We start from the raw sequence: 19,875 nt of genomic DNA on the forward strand, positions 1-19,875 counted from the left end.
AAACTATAGGTAATATATTCTTCATGAAAATGTGTAAAGAGATTTCAACATTCAATGCGTGAAGGACATAATAACTACTTTCAACATTGGATATATTGATAGACTCCATAACCACAACAAAAGTTCAGCCATAAAAATAACAAATAACGTTTTACTGGTACAAATATAATGAGTCAGAAAAGATAAGACAACTTATCTCTGATCATCTTTTATCATATTAGAAACTTAGTATGGAGTCATATCAATATTTTCGTTCCAAAACATTATCTGATTATACGATTAATTCTAAATCTTTCGATGAGTTAGATGTTTAAAAACTATGTGGCTAAAAGACTTTCATCCATCTGAGATTGCAACAGGCATTCTGTCTCTTTAGACAGACTTATACTATAAGGAACAGTTTCAGTGCTTTTATACTGAGAAGGGACACTGATAAGGGTAATGTTTTGCCGGTAGCGACTTTTTTAATTAAACTTCTTTTTTATGAGTCACTTAGTTGTAGATGTAACTGTTCCATAATAAGACTCTAGACAGGGTCGGACTACCCTGTAGCATCCCTTATAGTACTTGTCTACCAGCGCTCGTAGAAAAGACACCAGCACATCTGTTGTGCTTATGTTCAGGCTTGTCTAGAACCAGACTTAAGCTTTTGGGTGCCTTACTCTTCAACAAGAGTAAGGCAATATTTTCAGTAATAGCGTTGGGCAGATTATTGCATTTAGCAATACATCTGCTGATTCTAGCACGACCATTCTTTTACCCACCATTACAAGGAATTGTTGTATAAAAACGTCTTTTTGCCTAATTGAGGAGGATTATCAGGCAGGAGGAGGCTAATTGCGTGATTGTTATCCATAATAATCCAACTAAGCATACCGCAGTTTTACTTGCTGTTTATTGTGGATTGTGATAGCAGTTCACTAAGAGTATTAAAGGATGCTTCCAAGAGAAAACTGCTTAGATTACTGTCTGATACTTATATGGACGCCTTTACATCCACTGTTAATTATGACTTGGACTGAAGTGCAGACTTCAAAACAGTAAACTTCGGCTTTAAAGGCAGTTGATTGTACTACCAACGCAAGTGAGATTCTGCCATAGGGATTAATATAAAAAACTTAGCTAAGCATATTTTAATATTGGGTAAAAAATATCTTTTTTTTCAAAATGTATCTGAATTTCAAACTATTTCTTTCAAATGTCTTAAATAAACATAACAAAAATGTTAGTTACAATTTAAATTCAAGAAACATAAAGACTACGACTTTATGTGCATATATTAAAAAAAATAATATAACAAAAAAAGAAAAAGACTTTACATTTTATACAAATCAAAAATCGGATTTGAATTTTTTGTTGTTGTTGTGATGTTATTCAGCAAAAGTCATATCGAGTCAGAAATATGCACTTTGCGCACAAACTCATACAAAATTTATATGAGAAATTGACTTTTCCCCCTTGAAAAGCGCATGATTAATGATTGTTGCGTTCATTCGCTACTCCATGAGATTTGTAGTCCTTGACAAAAATGTACTGCAACGAATTCGTTTTCCATAGATATTTATACGTTTTTGTTGTTGGTGTTGCTATTGTTGTTGGAAACTTATAAGCGTCATTTAAAAATCCGCCAGTGTTTCTCAGTTACATGGGCAATGGTAGCAACAAAAACGGCAGCAACAATAGAGCAAACATTGCAGCAGCGGCAATCCGAACAATAGCAACAATGGAATAAGGCGTAAGATGCGCATCCGTTGCAACATTCATTGTCTTTGAATCCATCATAGATGGATTCTCGTATCTCGTATTTATCATACTTTCACATATAAGACCCAAAGGTCTTACTCTGCCTCATTTTTTTATTTGAATTTTTAAAATTAAATTTGTTATGCTACTTGTACCAGGTTTCTTATGTTCGGCTCACTCTGCCCTGCCTCCACTTGTCTGCATTTGCATCAGTTGTTTTTAAATTGATTTTAATATTTTGATCAATCGTTTCGCGAAATAATGACAGGAATAATCTAATTTATTCCACAAGCAAATAAAATAAAAATTAAATAAATTGAATTTATGTTAAATTAAAGCAAATACTCTCACAATGAATGCAATCACTTACTATAGAGAAAGAAAACGTTAAAAATATAAAGCATTGTAGTAGAATATAGATATATGTTATAAAGATAAATATCGTTTCTTTATTTCTTTATAAAATATTTTTTAAATAAAGACATATTAAAATATTAAATTTTATTCCTTAAAAAAATTATATTGCATATATAATCAAATATAGATGAATATGCTATGTTCAGACATTGTACCTAGACATTAGTTTTGGATATAGTGACCTCACACAATTACGATATCTCGAGCACGTCTATTAGAAAACTCATTTTAGTAGAGACTGATATTTTACCACTGTGCTATATGTTAACATAGCTAAGATTTCTTAGTTGTGGATCTAACCAAATTTCTCTAACTAAATTCTGTCAATAGAATTCGAGTCTTCAAAGATGTTTGTGTTCCGGAAGTGTCATAATAGAACACAACTTCTTTTCTATGACCAATTCTGGCTGCGTTTCCTTGATTGTTTCGCTTAAGCTTCGAGTTGTGAGCAGTAGTGGTGTGAATTGAACGGTGCACTAGGCGAAAGCAGCTCGTAGCAGATAATTCCCTTTTAATCCCACCACACACTAAACAGAATCTTGTTTGCCGTCAATCCAGGCTTTAAAGTCTTTTGAAGGGTCTCCGTCCTTTAATTGTTGGGTGTTCTTATCGTCGATCCATAAGAAGTGTCATTTAAAAGAATTTTTAAAATTATTTATTTTAAAATTATTTTTATCATATTTTTTAAAAAAATAACTACACTCCAAATATATTTTGTTTGTATTGCAAATTAATAGCATTTAAAGATAATAATAGTATAATGACTAACGTTTATGTTGATGTCATAATTCCAATGGTGATCAATACAAACCAAAATATTTCTTCCCCACATCTAAACTGCGATTTGCAAACTAATACCTAGCAAGGTCAGATCTTCACCACCAAATTCGCATTACTTTTATAACCAAAATTTTTAATAAATTCGCTATTAAAAGAAAACCACAAAAATTTTAATTAATAACATTTAAATATGAAGTTTTTAATTCTAAATATTTATTTTACACAAGGAATTTGTTTAAATTCGCCACTTATTCCCACAAACTTAACAGAAACGACGTTTAAATTGCAGAGTTTAACCACAACTTGAAACGTAACTCAAATTAAAACCAAAGTAAATGGAACCCAACGTTTCGGAAGATAAATTGAGGTCATTTCCATGACAAAGGTGTGTGCGTCTGTGAATTGTTCACTGACTAGTTTGACACTGTTTAATGCCAAGATGTCCACTCTATGTCCGTTGGTCGACCGCCTAACAACCGAACGCAACATCAGCACATGTCCTTAATGTGGCAAGTCGTCCTTTCTCCAACACCAAAACTGCTGTGTGCTGTGTGCTCTTGTGGCCTCACAGATTCCAGTGGCATCAGTTACTTGGGCTATTAACGAAAATTTTGTTGCAAGATCTGCTCAAGCAACAGCTATTAGAGTGGGTACTTATGTTTGTAGATGTACGAGTAAGCGTTTGGACTACTATAGTGCCATGGGAAGAGTATCCACTCTGCTGCTGCTTATGAGATGCGAATTTTTGAATTTAAAATATAATTTAAAATTATTTATATAAAAAATTTGCATTTGTTGCAAAATTTACGCTTTATTTAATTTTTATTCTGGAAAGAGCACAAGAGCATCGCTTTCGTTTAGGTTGAGTCTATAAGTGTAGTCGAGGCCCAGGAAGAGCGCACATAAATTAAAGTGCCCACTTCAAGGCACAAAAAAACGAAAAGTCCTTACCGTCACCGTCTGTATGGGTCAGCACTGGTTTGTGTTCACGGGTGTTTTTAAGTGTTAACAAGTAAATTATGTCGTTTAATGCGTTAATAAGTATCCATAATTCCGTACAAAATTAGATTGTAACTCTTTCGGTAGCTTTGGTATTTATTGTTTTCGAAATATTTATTCCAAGCTCCATGCTTGCGTAATGCTTTTCTAGGGTTGTTATTAAGTCAATTAACCCCAAATGCATATCGGAAACTTCAGTTCACTATAAATTTTTGGTATTTCGATACAAGTATAGTTTGCTGTCAACTTGTATTTTGTATCTTTTGCAGATAAATATTTCTTTCACTGCAATTCAATACAGTCGAACGGATGTATGTGCCTGAAAGAGGAATATTAGAAAGTTGCGATAAGTTTCACTTTGCATCTTCCGGCTGCTCTTCCGTGATGACATTTCGAATGCTCGCATTGACAAACAAAATCCATTTTGTAATTTTCTCAACTAACAGAATAGTAGTCGCATTCTACCAAAGCGCATTACCACAAACAACAACAGAGCCAACTTATCCACCAGTACTGACCAGACAATCTGTGTGCAAGTACTCGCTTACATTTTCCAAATCTTTTACTATCATGCGGAAAGTGTATTCGAACTGCTCCTTGTCACTGTTACCAGCATTTCCAACAGAATCCAATTGATCCAAGTAAGCAATGTATGACTACTCTATGGAGTGTATGGACTATATAGAGTGTATGTGGGTGTAGAGGTTTTTCTTCTCATTGCTTTCACGTTAGAAAATTATCTTTTTGCTCATTTCCAAAAAGGAAATCATATTTTCTGCTTCTATACACTTTGCTTTACAGTTTTGCTTTGCAGTTTTAGTTTTGCAATTCGCATTCACTTTGGTTTTGGTTGAGTGTCGGCTATGGATTCGGTTTTGATGTTGGCATTGGCGTTGGCGCTGTCGTTGTCGTTGTCGTTGTCGTTGTCGTTGACATTGGAGGTGGTTTCGGTCGTAAACATTTTCGGTTGCAAATTTTATGCAAAATTTATGCTACCGTTTCTACCTCTGATCCCACGCTATCACCGCTACGGTGTGGCAGTTGCAGCATCACTTATAAGTTCTGTTTTCCAGGTGGTGTTTATGGCATCCGTTCTATTGATGAAGGAACACTTTTAACCTGTTATTCAATCAGTGTTTCTGTCTGTCGAGCATTTGCTATTGCCGAGATTACATTTATGCTCATTGATGTGTAAATTCTGCGAATTTATTTTACTATGCTTTCAATTTTATTTACTTTACTGTGATAAGAAATTTTATTCACATAATAAAGAAAATATTCTTTAAAGCATGTGCTTATTATAGGACAGAGAACGTCATTTTAAAAATTTTATTATATCTGTTTTTTGTTAACAATTGTTAAAATTATAAATTAAATGACCACAATAATTCAAAGACCCACATACATTAATGTAGTTATATACAAAAGTTATATCAATAAAAGGTGATGAATGAAGATATAGAACAAATTTGAAAATATCAGTAACAAGTTACTGAAACTAAGTAACGAAAAGTATTAAAAATATAGTATTCTAAGTTCTACTTTCTATTCCTTCTATTGGATTACTGGACTATGGCAACTCCTTAAAATGAATCTTTGCAATTCTTTTCTGTACTTATCGCCTCATTAGTATATCACCTCCAATATTTCCTTTTTAACTGTATGCCTACGAATCATAGCCAGGTCATCACTAAGCTAGGTCATCACTAAGCCAGGTCATCAGCTGCCCTATGGATTTTAGAATAAGAGTAACAATTAGAATAAGTTAGCCCTCAGGATTCACGGTGCCCCTTGAAAGATTTAGTAATAAAGAAATAAATGAATGGAAAGATAATGATTTCAAAAGTTCTGGTCTTGTTGCATGAAGACCAGGCTAACTGGGAAGATACACATCATCTAAGTGTCTTTTATTTATTAATTGCAAGCTAAACTAAATGGAGATAACTACTTCTCTTACTGATCTCTAAACCGGTGCCTCTATTAACATAAGCTCAATAGCTATTCTACTCATTGCTTGATGGAAATTTGCTTGCTTGCTTGAAAGTTGCTTTGGAATCATAAGTATGAAGAAATTAATGCAGTTCAGAAGGCATTGATTGAACATTTTCCTCCATAACAAATTTCAGTCCTAATAATTATTGTTTGTTAATGAAATTAAATATTTTGTTTAAAAAAAATTTAAAACAAATTTGAAACACTTCCTAAGCTTAATTAATTTTATGTCCTCTCCATATTTGACACAGAATGATTTGAATTTGAATTTGGTTTCTTCTCAATGTCAGATACAATTGTTTTTTCTTACCTCGGAAGTCGTACAAAATATTGGGAGTAAAAAAAGTAGGCAGAAATCGGCCTGTAGAAATGCTGTAGGTACTCGCTTTTGACGACGACTCTTTTGATTGATTAGTGTTTTGTTAATTACTTAGCGCTTAAGCATCTTGCGATATTTACTCACTGTGAACAACTATGAGCTGAAAGACAGTTTCTCTACGTCATCAGCTGCATCGAGAGCGTATCGCAGAAGAATCTTTACAGGGGGAAAATTTTCGCTACAAGTACAAATGTGAAATTTAGATTTCCTTTCGACTTGAAATGCTGAAATCAGATGAAATTAGTTATGCTTAGTGACGTGCTGATGGATGGGTTACAACTTCAAAAATTACATAAATGAAAAAGCTTTTTATCTTAAAAAAACAAATTAAAATAAAAAAAATAACAAAAACGAAGAGATAAATTAAAATAAAATAAAATAAAACATTATAGTGACACATTTTTTTATTTATTTCGTTAACATAAAAATAAAATAAAGAAAAAATCTATTTAAGTCAAATAAAATTAAATGAAATACGATAAATAAATAAAAGTCAGTGGAAATGAATGCAATATTTTAGTACAACACACACACACACTCACCTCGGTAGGGCAGCCATCGAAGAGATTGCGACCTGCCGGTGGTGTTGTTCGTAATGTTCAAAATCGCATTTACTCAAGTATCAAGGAAATGCAATTTTCAATTGCAGCTGAATTCGTTCCAGAAAATGGCCTGCCTCGTCGTCTGCGCACCGCGTATACAAACACTCAACTGCTGGAACTCGAGAAGGAATTCCATTTTAATAAATATTTATGCCGCCCAAGAAGGATTGAAATAGCAGCCAGCTTGGATCTGACAGAACGACAGGTGGGTTTGCTTGTGTATCTTCCGCTTATATCATTTATTGCAGTTTTTTAATATAAATTTATCTGCTTTTATTTCAATTCAAACTGACACATACACTTACACACTTAAACACAGATACACACATACACGAACACGCAGACACAGATACACTCACTGACACTTGAAATTACTCGTACATTCCTCTGACAAATTGCAGTTTGCAAGCGTCGGCAAACTGAATACTTAATTTTAATTACAGTTTCTTACTTTTGCTTGGCCTTTAAGTGATTTTACCTTTTGAGAAATTGAGATTTTTTACTGAACTCATCCATATTATTATTTTTTCTTCTTCTTCTAAACTTACAGGTGAAGGTTTGGTTTCAGAATCGTCGCATGAAACACAAACGCCAAACTCTTTCCAAAACCGACGATGAAGACAATAAAGACAGTCTAAAAGGTGATGATGATCAGTCCGACAGTAGTAAGTGTACAACAATTTTAATTATTTTATATATATTCATTCATCATATTTTATTTAAATAAATTTCTCTCTAAATAGTAGAGACGGGAAAAATTAGTGCGCTTCTGAAATATTTTATGATTACAAATGATTGCAATTTATACTTCAGCATTTCAAAAGAGTGATTTCAGTCCATTAGATATGTATTGTAATATATCTTATTAGGAAATATATGAGCTTTTTCGTTTGATTACTTATTTTTAAGCGGAATATGTCTTATTATTATTCAAGAATATGTCTTTATTGCATCGCTTTTATTTAAAGCCAAACAATAAGTTTTACAATCTTAAAAACTAATAACATTACATATCAAATTATTTTATATATACATACTACAATGAATTATAAAATGAATTGTAAATTAGTTTAACGGGCCTCTGAATGAATAGCCAGGGCTTATTTACCAGATATCACGCTTCATAAGTTGAATTAAACAGGATAATCTTTAGGAGAGAAGGATGCCTTGTCTATTATTCCGTTTCAGTCTAGAGACATTTATCATATTAGCAATCTTTAGGAAAGCAGGATGGCAGGATGCCTTGTCTATCATTCCGTTTCAGTCTAGAGGAATTATCATATTAGCAAGAGGTCTAATAAGTCATGAATAAATTTAAAACTATTAAATGATCATGCTTTTCTCATAAAGAGATAAATTTCGTCGGCCTTATTTAACAGTACTGTTTCAATAGTATATGCAATACAAAATAATCATCCAAGGTATCATCTTTTTACTTTACAAAACGATCTTTTGTATATAGATCGTTTAACAGAAGTCAAACATATTAAAATATGAAAATTAAGTTTGAAAATGGTAAATATTTTTTGCATCAATTTTTTTTTGCAATATAATTGTTGCATCTGGGAAAGTGTTGATCCAAAAGTCACGGACAAAAGACCATTACAATTTCAAAAATTTAGTATATGCTGTCATATCTCATCTGGAGGTATGTATATGAAACATTTTAAAACCTTGTAATTCTGTGTTGAAAGCGAAAGTCCGTCTTGTTATGGCTTGCCAGCTATGTGGTCAAAAGTTACCTTAAATTACTAATGGGATCCAGTACTATAAAAATCCTATAGTACATATACTATAAGAAATTTAACTGATGTATTTCACACATAATGGCAAGCTCCAAGCAATATAGACAAGTAAAAACTTGATTATAATCTAATCTACAAGTACTAACTTTTATTTATTTTTTCGATGTGCCATCACTTTTGGAAGTGGAAAACCCTATAATATAAACCTTTCATTATCATTGATATTATTCATATATCAATAAAGTTATTTTTACATATATTATATACATTAATAAAATAAATAAAATTCATATTATGATATTCTTTTAAAGAAATATTAGGTTAGTAAGACAAAATATCCTAAACCACTCGAAACCTTAAATAACGTCTAAGAATCTCTTGAATGGTAGGCCCTGTGATACAGTTAGATTTTTCACAAAATAATAATAGATTTCTAAGTATTAGAATATGATAATACTACTACTAATTTTCTATATTCACAAAGGACTATGCAGCTTCCAAAATATTTTTAAACCACTCTCACAGATAACAGATTTGACTCAGACTTTTTCCGGATTCAATTGAGAATCTTGAATGCATGTATTACTATATGACTGTCCCGATGTACGCACAATTTATCACCAATATCCTTCCCCTTATTTAATTTATTTAACGTTTTCACCCATTTCGAAACCACAGCTCATTATAAGATACTACTATAGTTCCAACCAACATATCTTTATGACTCACTAAAAACATTTAACTGTGAGGAATCACAAGTAAATAAACATAGGTTTTACGTTAATAGTTCTCTAAATATTCTTTTAGCTTTGTTTATAACAATTATTCCACTGTATCGATTAATATTGCTAGGAAGGTAACTTCTACGAAATGTCTTCTACGTCACACCCATACATACTAAGCAGAGTTGTTTATTTAGTTTTTGAACTTATTCGTCCAGGATGATATTTGTCTTCTTTAGATCTTTTGATTCCAAGTCGTCGTTATGTAGGTTCTATTGATATACCATCAGGCCACTATATTTCTTGCAAATCACTGATTGTCTGATTTATGGATTGAATCATGGTCGTTTCAGCGATCATAATTACCAGCATAGTATTGTTTTCAGCTCATTGCGATCATACGCGTTAGTTTTTGTAAACACACCTTTTATCACTAGATATTCATGCAAAAAGTAATATATATACTTTATTCTGATATATAATATATTATATTTCACTTCTTAATATGATCTCAAGTATAAAATCTCTCTGAATGTCACTTCATGATCATTTAAAGCGATTTTGTTAATTTTTGTGATGTTTTTTAGAGCAAGTTTAAAAATAACGTCATATATAATATAATATATAATATAATATAACGTCAAGAATTCTGCAAGGCATTAAAAGAAAATATCGTAGAACAGATAAAGCAGAAGTAGAGTAGTTATATTCTTGGTCAGCTCGACAAGTTAAGTTATTTTTGCCCAATCAGTCCGTCTGTTTTAGTTCAAATTAGTACTTCAGTTATAGAAATTCTGTGTAAAGGGTTTCTAAGCTTTTCAAGACCAAAACTAACATCTTAACTTCTTTCCATTAAGTAGCAATGCTCCATCAACAGATGAAATTCAATAAAAATTACATGAGTACAATGACTAAACCCATTGTAACTTGTCTACTAAACGGCAATTTATTATAAAATTTGAATATACAACCTTTGAGTTTTACCACTTTCGATATAGAATATGAATTTGTCTTTAGTGGCGCCATCTATATCACATGCTGCGAACATAACATGTTTTCTACTGGGATAAATTAGTAAATTTTGCTTTGAATCTCTTTAGTATCTCTTAATAAGTACGCAATTCTTCTGATGACAGATAAATTTTCTAGTGTGGGATTTTCAATATTTTAGCCGGTTAAGAATATTTTTTTTACCAGATTTTTGAGTAAGAGAGTGTTCAGATTTTTATTCTAAGAGTGTTTACCAAATGCAAAACAGCTTATCAGGTAATCATATTCTTCCTAAAGTAGGAATATATATGTACATACATACATTTTATAAATATATAATATCTATAAATGTAACTAAATGTAGTTGTTGACTTGTAGTAAAAGACAATAGTGATACTTAAGTTATTGTTATTAAAATAAGTTGACTTAATAGCAACAAAGAAATTCACAACAGTTGGACTTTCTACTTCTGTCTTAAACATTTTTTTTTTTTAGTTTTTTTTGTTGTAACTTTTATAACTTTTACCACCTACCTACCACCTTTTAGCGTTAAGCGTAGAAAAAGTTTACATATAGAAGAATACACGCCGATCAATCATTGTCAATCCAACATGTCTTTGTCATCTTCACGGTGGCATCTTTTTTCCGCCGTTCGCAAATGCGTTATTATGAAATGCGTTAGCAAAGAAACTTTATATTTGATGCACTTTTTTAATGATTTTTTGTATAATTTTTTATTTTCTTTTACTTTATTGCCTCTGCAACAGATTCCAATTCAAAGAAATCGTGTCAAGGGTGTGAACTGCCTTCGGACGATATACCGGACTCAACGTCGAACTCTCGAGGGCACAACAATAATACGCCCAGCGCAACCAATAAGAATCAAAATGCTGGAAATTGTAAGTTTCAAATCAAATTTCAGAAAATAATTAACTTCAAGTTGAACTACTTCAACTTTTTTAATGAAATATTTTATTAGTTTAAAAATTTTTTGTTTTATAATATTTATTTTATATAAAAAAAGTAAGAGACTTAATCAAAATCTATTTACAGTGACACCGAACTCAACACTAGAATCGGGCATATCATCGAATCTACTTGGCAGCACAACTACGACAACCGCAAATGTGATTAGTGCTGATTCCAGTGTCGCATCCAGCATTAGCCTCGACGATGACATGGAAGACAGTCCAATAAAAGTTAAGAAAAAAGATGATAGTCATGTGAGTAGATCTCTAAAACTTGATTAAGAATTTTCAAAATTTGTTATTATCTTTAGATAATTAAGAAAGAAGCCGTCTCTACTTCCACAAAAGTCTCTCCTTTCGGTAACGCCTATGAATCACCACCAGTTGCAATACCAAGCATCACACCCTCCCATCACCAGAGTAACAGTTCCACGGGTTCTAATAAGAAGCGTTATCAGAATTCCAATTCCAATGCAGCGGCAATGACTGACAGCAGCGTTGCATACTTCCCAACTTCTTACTATCAGAAACAACAGCATTTGCAACCGCCCGCGCCTCCGCCACAGCAATTGCATTCACAACAGGAATACTACGGCAAATACGATATTGAATTTTCTCCTCAAACAATGCCACACAAAATGCAACAACAAATACAAAACAATTTACAACAACATCAACAGCAGCAACAGCACGCTCTCCAAAGTGGAGAGTATTTGAATTCGAAAGGTGAATTTATTGCTGGCAATTCTCAAAATGCGGCTGCACACCTTAAACAACAGACCGAACTGCAAAATATCAAACTTCACCACGAATTTCAATCGAAGACTTCTTCTTATCACCACTCAAATCATGGACAAAATTATAATCACCACTCAGCGCAACATTTGCAAGCACAACAACAAACCTTTTATAATCATGGCGCAGAACCATTTTATCATGGCGCTGAACAAACACCACCAGGTGGCCCGGTGCAATATAGTAAGTAACACAACCTTAAGTTCCATATACTAGTGTTTCTGGAATTAAATAGAATAAGTGTTGGAGAACGATAAAAATAAAATGATTTTTTGGGATAATATGGAGAATTAACGCAGTTATTACCGCATTGTCTAACACATTTAGAACAGATTGACAGTCGTCTCAATACTGACATTATTATGATTTTAAACTATAAAGTTAATGACTTAAGCACAACTTAAGTCAATATTGTAGTAAAATCAATATAAAGCATTTAAGTGTATTGAAAAAAGTATTTCAAAATAACTGACAACTAAATTTTGATGTCACATCGATACGTCTACGACATCAGTCAATATTGTAGTAAAATCAATATAAAGCATTTTAGTGTAGTGAAAAAAGTATTTCAAAATAATTGACTACTAAATTTTAATGTCACATCGATACGTCTACGATATAACAACTGAAGATTTCAGTTGTTTCAGTTTTAACAACTGAAGATTTGAGTATTAATAAATATTATATACATTAAGACCGAAAAGTTTTCGGAAATTCTCATTTAAAATTCGCGCGCTGTATATTTTTCGATATTTTAAGTTTATGTAGTTTGGCAGCACTGTCCTTAATTACTATGCCAAAAATGAGCGCGATCTGTCAGACAGTTCGTTTACGGCAGCTGTTGAAACCAGTTCACCTCAGTAGGGCGTTGCGAAAAAAACAATGGAAAAAAATATTGAACAAAGAGTTTGCATCAAATTTTGTGTTTCGAACGAAATTTCGTGTGCAGAATCGTTGCGAATGCTACAAAAGGCTTATGGGGAATCAGTTTTATCGAAAACTCAAGTTTATGAGTGGTACAAAGCCTTCCAGGACGGTCGTACGACCGTCGAAGACATTTCGCAACGCACTACTGAGGTGAACTGGTTTCAACAGCTGCCGTAAACGAACTGTCTGACAGATCGCGCTCATTTTTGGCATAGTAATTAAGGACAGTGCTGCCAAACTACATAAACTTAAAATATCGAAAAATATACAGCGCGCGAATTTTAAATGAGAATTTCCGAAAACTTTTCAGTCTTAATGTATAAATCATAGTTATTGGCAAAATTAAAAAACACAATCGATCTATATGAACTAAAATAAAAAGACCAGTGTCTAAAATATACATAAATAAAATTATATAAATTGTATAAATTTTACATACGTTTTCAATCGTTCATTACCGGTAACGTTCACTTCCTTCTTGCATTTCTTCTAAAGCTGATCCCACCAGTGATGTCATATTCCTTCCGATATTTATTTCATATCGAACCAATTAATATAATACAATAATAAATTTAAATATAATAATAAAATCTTACTAACACATAATATACATACATAATTGTTTTAGATGCTGTGGCCGGTGGTTACTACGAATACGATCACATAAATTTCCAACAACAGCAACAACATTCACATGATTTTCCACATCAACAACAATCGCAACAACAGCAGCAACAACATTTTCCTCATGGTATGAACGAATCCTACATACCACCCAATGCCAGTGCTTTAGGTTTGCAAATAGAGAGCTCAGAAGGTTACTTCCCGGGAGCTCATGGTTATTATGAAAACAACCACCAACCAGGACATCCTCCACCTCCTACACACGTTGCACAAAGCCATCACATACCAGCACAGCATCAACATCAGCACATACATCCACACAATATAAGTTTGCCAGGTGGAACGCAGAGTACTTCACATCCAACACATGTCAATGTGACAGGCGGCGGCAATGGAGTTGCATTCGCAAATGCAAATGGATCGCCGGTTACGGCACAAGCTTTTCCCATTAATCATGCCAGTGCAAGTGTAGGCACAAATCTAACGGGTCTCGAGAATTCTAATAGTTCTTCTGATTTCAATTTTCTGAGCAATCTCGCAAATGATTTTGCGCCCGAGTATTACCAACTAAGTTAGTTAATGTAAAGTGTTACTGTTTTTTAGTCAATAAAAAAGGATTTTGTATTTCTCAAAAAATCAAATTAAATATAAAAATAATATAATTATTTGTAAATAATTAATGCAATAAGTAAATATTACGCATAATGTAAATTTAGTTAAATTTATGAATGTCATTTCTTATAGAAATTTAAGCCAATCAAAACTCTTTCCATTCACAGCTTAGTTTCAATAAATTTTGAATGTTGGTAACTCTTCTATAAATAAAATAATTAATATTAAAAATAAAAGAAAAATTAAAAATAATAATAGTTGATGTAAAATATAAAATTTGTGTGCTTTATTGATAAGAAACTCTCTTGTGAAAATAATTATTAATTTACATTTAAGATTTAGAATTTTGCTTAAATGCAAAAGTGAAGTTTGAATAAAAAAATATAATTTCTCTTTTACAATAAATAATATGTGAAATGTTAAAATCAATAACAATAAATATAAAAATATCTTTTTTAATTATTTTATTTGGAGATGAATTTTTTTTTATTTTTTAATTTTTTGTTTAAAATATAAAAATTATTTTTTTTTTTCGCTCTCATAATTTTTCTTATTAAGAAATTCTATAAAATTTTTTGTATATATAAAATACTAAATTAATTGTTGTAAATTACATATTAAAACACAAAATAATACAATAAAATAAAATATATAAAATATTAAATAAAGCTGTCGGACTTATTAAGATATGGTTACATATTAATATTTATTTGAATAAGTATGAGATATAGGAATTACTGGCAATTAATAGTCGGAATTTGATCCATGAAAATTTTCGATTTAACTAAATTTCATTGGTTTTGATAAGTCAAATGTCGTTATAACAGTTCCTACTTATTTTCTTCGAAAAAATCATTTCTAATAAATATATTTTTATAATTACTACTACATATAATTTCAAAACTATAAAGTTAGAGCCAGACCACACATGAATTAATATATTTCATTCATTCAGACTGTTAAACCAAAAGCGATTTGTTTAATAGACGTAATACAGTTTGCAGTTAGGATTAATTTAGGTTGGAGTGGTGGCATTATACACTAAAACTAACTTTAGCTCAAGTAATGGCTTATTTAATACCAAAGACGACCAGAATGACCGCCGAAAGAACTGCAGTGGCCTGTGTAGGAGCAACGCTATATGATAGATTAAAGTGACATTTAAAGTTTCACTTTCCTATTGAATCTTTGATTAACTTTAATAATAATTTTTAATTGTTATTAAGTTTTGGAGATCTTGCTCTGTAATCTAAGAAGCTATTGGAACCCTTCTTGAATTCTGATGATTAGAAGGACCGTCAAAAGAACTGCAGAATCCTGTATGAAAGATTAAAGTAACATTCAAAATTTTTGTTCCCTATTGGATCCTTGATTAATTTTAATAATAATTTCACAGAGATCTTGCTCTTTGATCTAAGAAGCTATTGGGACTCTTCTTGGATGCTGATGATTAGATGACCAGAAAGACCCTCAAAAGAATTGCAGTAGTCAGTGTATGAACAACGCTGTAATTCAAAATTGCACTTAATTCCGTATTGGATCCTTGATTAACTTTTACAATAACTTCAGTATAAATATATTTCATTTTTAATAACTTTATGTGATCTTGCTCTGTGACCTAAGGAGCCACATTCTTTTGAATGAATTATTCTTTTAATCTAATTATCATTATAAATAAAGTCTAGTATAATACATTTATGAGTTAAGGGTATTTCTTTAACTGCAATTACATCAATAAATCGTAGTATAGGGTGGGTATTACTTTGCCTAATCTTATTTTACTATAGGAAACCAATTACATATTTTTTTTTTTTGGTGTATTATTAGTACTAAGTTCTAATAGAAAAATTCCGTGTTCCGTGTATTAGATTCATTATCATAAGAATTGTTCTCTACATCTGCAAACAAACAATAACAAGGCAGGAAACTAGTAAATGAGGTGGTTCATATTATGTTAATTAATAGAGATAGATAATGTTACTCTTTCATTAATTTTAATTCTAGATGTAAGTAGAAATATCTAAAATCTTTCAATAAACGACACAATCCTTCAATTATATTGTTCGATTAATAACAGTAAATTAAGTAACATTGACATGATGTTTCCAGCGATTCTCTAAGGTGCCTAAGTCCACTGCATTGAAAACGGAGGTGATTTATTTATATAAAAAAATATAAAATCTAAGAAAAATTGATTACAATATCAGATATAATCAAAATAAATATTGCAATACATACGTATATATTACAGCAAATAGCATATATACCCATAGTTTTTAATTTGGTTTACAGCAATTCTTTGCCTTCAGGATTTTTTATTAAATTTATTATAATATTCGAATAAACTATATATTAGGATATATTTGTTGTAGTATTTTATCATAGTAAGGTGTTTTTGTAATAAATCCCAATTCCCCCTTCTATAATTGGTAGCGCTGATAGATTGATGACAAAGGCATGATATGAGTTGGACATGTTATGTCCAGCAATTAAAACCGAATTCCCTTTTTTTTAACTTTTTTTGTAGTCACTAATATAAATATATATAGCTGAAATTCATTACTTTATTATAATTTGTTTTATTTTTTTTTTTTAGCTTTTTTTGTAGCGAAATACTTCATTATATGACTCCCAACTTGTCCATTTGGGTACTCCCGTGATTAATGACATTTAAAGAAATTTATTTATACCTAGCTATACCTAGATATGTTTGTATGTCGGATTTCTCTGCTCGAAGTACAGTTCAAGTAGTTTATTTTCCAAGACTACAACCAAAATCAATTAGCACTTTTTGCAGTTTGTAAACGTATACCAAGACCGTAATATGTTATTTTTATACGGTAGTTATTTTTATAATAATACGGTCTTTGGCAGAAGTTTTTTAACTTTTATTCCATATGTTCCACCACGCATGCGTCTGGTTTATTCAAATATAGCAATTACCGAATTATTTAAATATTTTTGTCAAGTGCATTTGATGAAACTATTTCAGTTATTTTTTAAATGCTTACAAGTTAAAAATTATGTATTATCTGTGTTTCGTTAACATGTGATTCAGATTGAACTGTGTTTAAAACAAATACCGTAAGATTACGGTCTTTGTTTAAAAGAACATGTAAATGGTTGTGGTCTGTGATTGTGATAGAGCTTTTTCACTTCATTTTTTCACTCTACGGGTTGATGGCAGCCTTGTGCGCCAAAGCTCAATGAAGCACACAGAATGGGGTATTGTGACACTACGGATCCAATATTAACAGGTATATAGCGTATTAAGAAATTTAAGGTGGGGTGAAGTTAACCCCAACAACTTGATGTATTTAACATTTTATTTAATTATTAATTATAGAACATGCTAAGCTTCATAATGAACATATAAAGTGGCAGACTACTGCTGAAACCAGGTTTTCTTCTCTTTTTCGAAGATTTTATTAATAGTGTAAATGATTTATATACTTAATTAATGTGCATTTCTGCTATTAAAAATGGACTAGAAGGACAATTTATTGAGCAAGAGGATGTGCGTTTTATGTACTGAAGAATTTGATTAAATTATTTGGATATGGTACATGGATATTGTATTTATTTGTTTTCATTGAACACTCAAAAGGAAATATTTGCAAATTTTATTATTTATTGTAACCTAAGTTAACAATTTGATTATTATTGTCTTTTTATAACTTATCACTTTAACAATTTAATTTTTTTTTTTTTTTTTTGTTTGTTATTCCATTCACCACTTCATCTTTAAGCCATAACACGCAATCACACTTTGTTTAAATGGACATTTTACAAGGAAAAAATTATTGTAAAAAAGGAGCAAACAAATTTTTGTCCTTCTTAGGAATTTTGAGTGACAGCAGGAAGATGGATGGCTTACATGTCAACAGCTCAGTGTCCACGAACATTCAAATGTGTTCCATTATTTTTAAATATGTTAGGTACGCACTCTGTTGTCATATCGGATTGGCTAATATTAATAACCTTTCACGGTTAGAACCGGAAATTTTTGAAAATTGAATTATACTCCAAAAGTGTGAAGTGAGCTCTTTAATGATTGATAAATTCAATAAAAATTTGTCTTAAAGGTGTTTACAGATATTAAGAAATAAATTCACTTTTAATATATAATATTTGAAATGCAAATATTCAACATTTTCTAATAGTATTAATATATTTTTTTGTTCATACTTCTATGTTATCGCCGTCAATAACGCTAATATACACATTTAAAATATTTGAACTAATTTTACGATACATAAAGATGCAAAATTTATAAGTTTCATATAATCTGTACATCATTGTTATTAACCATAATAATAATAATTGAGTTTTATTTGAAAGTTGTATATATATATACCTATATATGTTTTTTCGTTTCTCTCTTAGTTATAATTTCGATAGTACGAAAATATAATACCTATAAGCCTTAAAATAACAAAAACTGCCTAAAATTTGGAAGACCGTTGGGCAGTTTCTTATTTTTTTTTTTGGTTACAAAGTGGCATTATGGAGACATAATAAAGATAATTTTTTCATTATGAATTCCTTATAAAAGTCCTTGTCCCTTATCGCAAAAAATTGATACAGCCGATTTTCACAAGCTTTTCTTGCGGCAAATTTTTCACCAATAAAACCGTTCGCCATTACCGGAACATATGGTAATTACTTGGTGCCAGGTCTGTACTTTAAGATAGAGGCATAAGAACTTCCCCTAGCTGGACGTTTCTGGGCTAATGCTTCCTGTAGTTGATTCAATTGTTGAGCTATTCAACCATAACCGTTTCCGCTCGACGTTGTCATAAGTGATCAGCCGCCACTTTTCATCACCAACCAATCAGTCACCAATCGCTTCAGATATGGGTTAGTGCAAAAAATTGAAGCTTTTTTACCTTAACTCGTGTGGCACCCATACATTAAACTTCTTCCATCCCCATTCATATTTTTCTTAACAGTTTTTTGTGCATTATTTAGCTCTTGATCAATTAAAGCAGTGCTTACATGTCGTTCGGATCGATTTCCATGATTTTAACGACATTTCAACAACTTGCCTTCCAGTGCGTGGTGCATCTTTGACATCGAAATTACCGGAAAGGAATCGATGACACTAAAATTGCGGACGATTGGCTATTACAGTTAAAACTGTCAGAACCATAAACACAATTCACATTTTCAGCCGCCTGATTTGCGTTTTCGCCTTTATTAAAGAAAACAATAAAATATAACATATTTTTTCTTTGTTAGTATCCATCTGTGACTAGCGCTCAAATAAAACTGAGTCAATCAATTACTGAACTGTAAACCTTTTTTTTAGGTAAAAAATCTCATCTTTCTAATGCCGTCTAGCATAACCCGATCGGACTGAAACAACGCGGAATACCTAAACAGATAACTAAAGCCATCTATTGGAAAAATATTATATATCTAATATATATCATGGATATCCTTTAATAGTCACAATTAAATCTGTTACATCAGATCGTTTAATTGAAATCAAACAACCATTTTTAATGAAAATGTTTGAGTTTTTTTTCTTTAAAAATTGAATTCAATAACTAAAATATAATCCTTCATAAATATTAG

The 19,875-nt window shown here is 31.4% G+C and overlaps 1 protein-coding gene across 1 annotated transcript in view; it reads left to right on the top strand.

Moving 5' to 3' along the window:
* LOC119685232 (homeotic protein proboscipedia) overlaps positions 1-14,259 on the top strand; it is a 72,079-nt gene extending 57,820 nt beyond the window's left edge. Inside the window, exons 3-8 of the mRNA XM_038099467.1 lie at positions 6,960-7,117; positions 7,463-7,577; positions 11,137-11,268; positions 11,423-11,592; positions 11,649-12,315; positions 13,688-14,259. Coding sequence (XP_037955395.1) covers positions 6,960-7,117; positions 7,463-7,577; positions 11,137-11,268; positions 11,423-11,592; positions 11,649-12,315; positions 13,688-14,259 — 1,814 coding nt within the window. The remainder of the gene's footprint in view (positions 1-6,959; positions 7,118-7,462; positions 7,578-11,136; positions 11,269-11,422; positions 11,593-11,648; positions 12,316-13,687) is intronic.
* Positions 14,260-19,875: the final 5,616 nt, after the last annotated feature.

The sequence above is a fragment of the Teleopsis dalmanni genome, chromosome 2, assembly GCF_002237135.1.
Source record: "Teleopsis dalmanni isolate 2A chromosome 2, ASM223713v2, whole genome shotgun sequence".
NCBI lineage: Eukaryota > Metazoa > Arthropoda > Insecta > Diptera > Diopsidae > Teleopsis > Teleopsis dalmanni.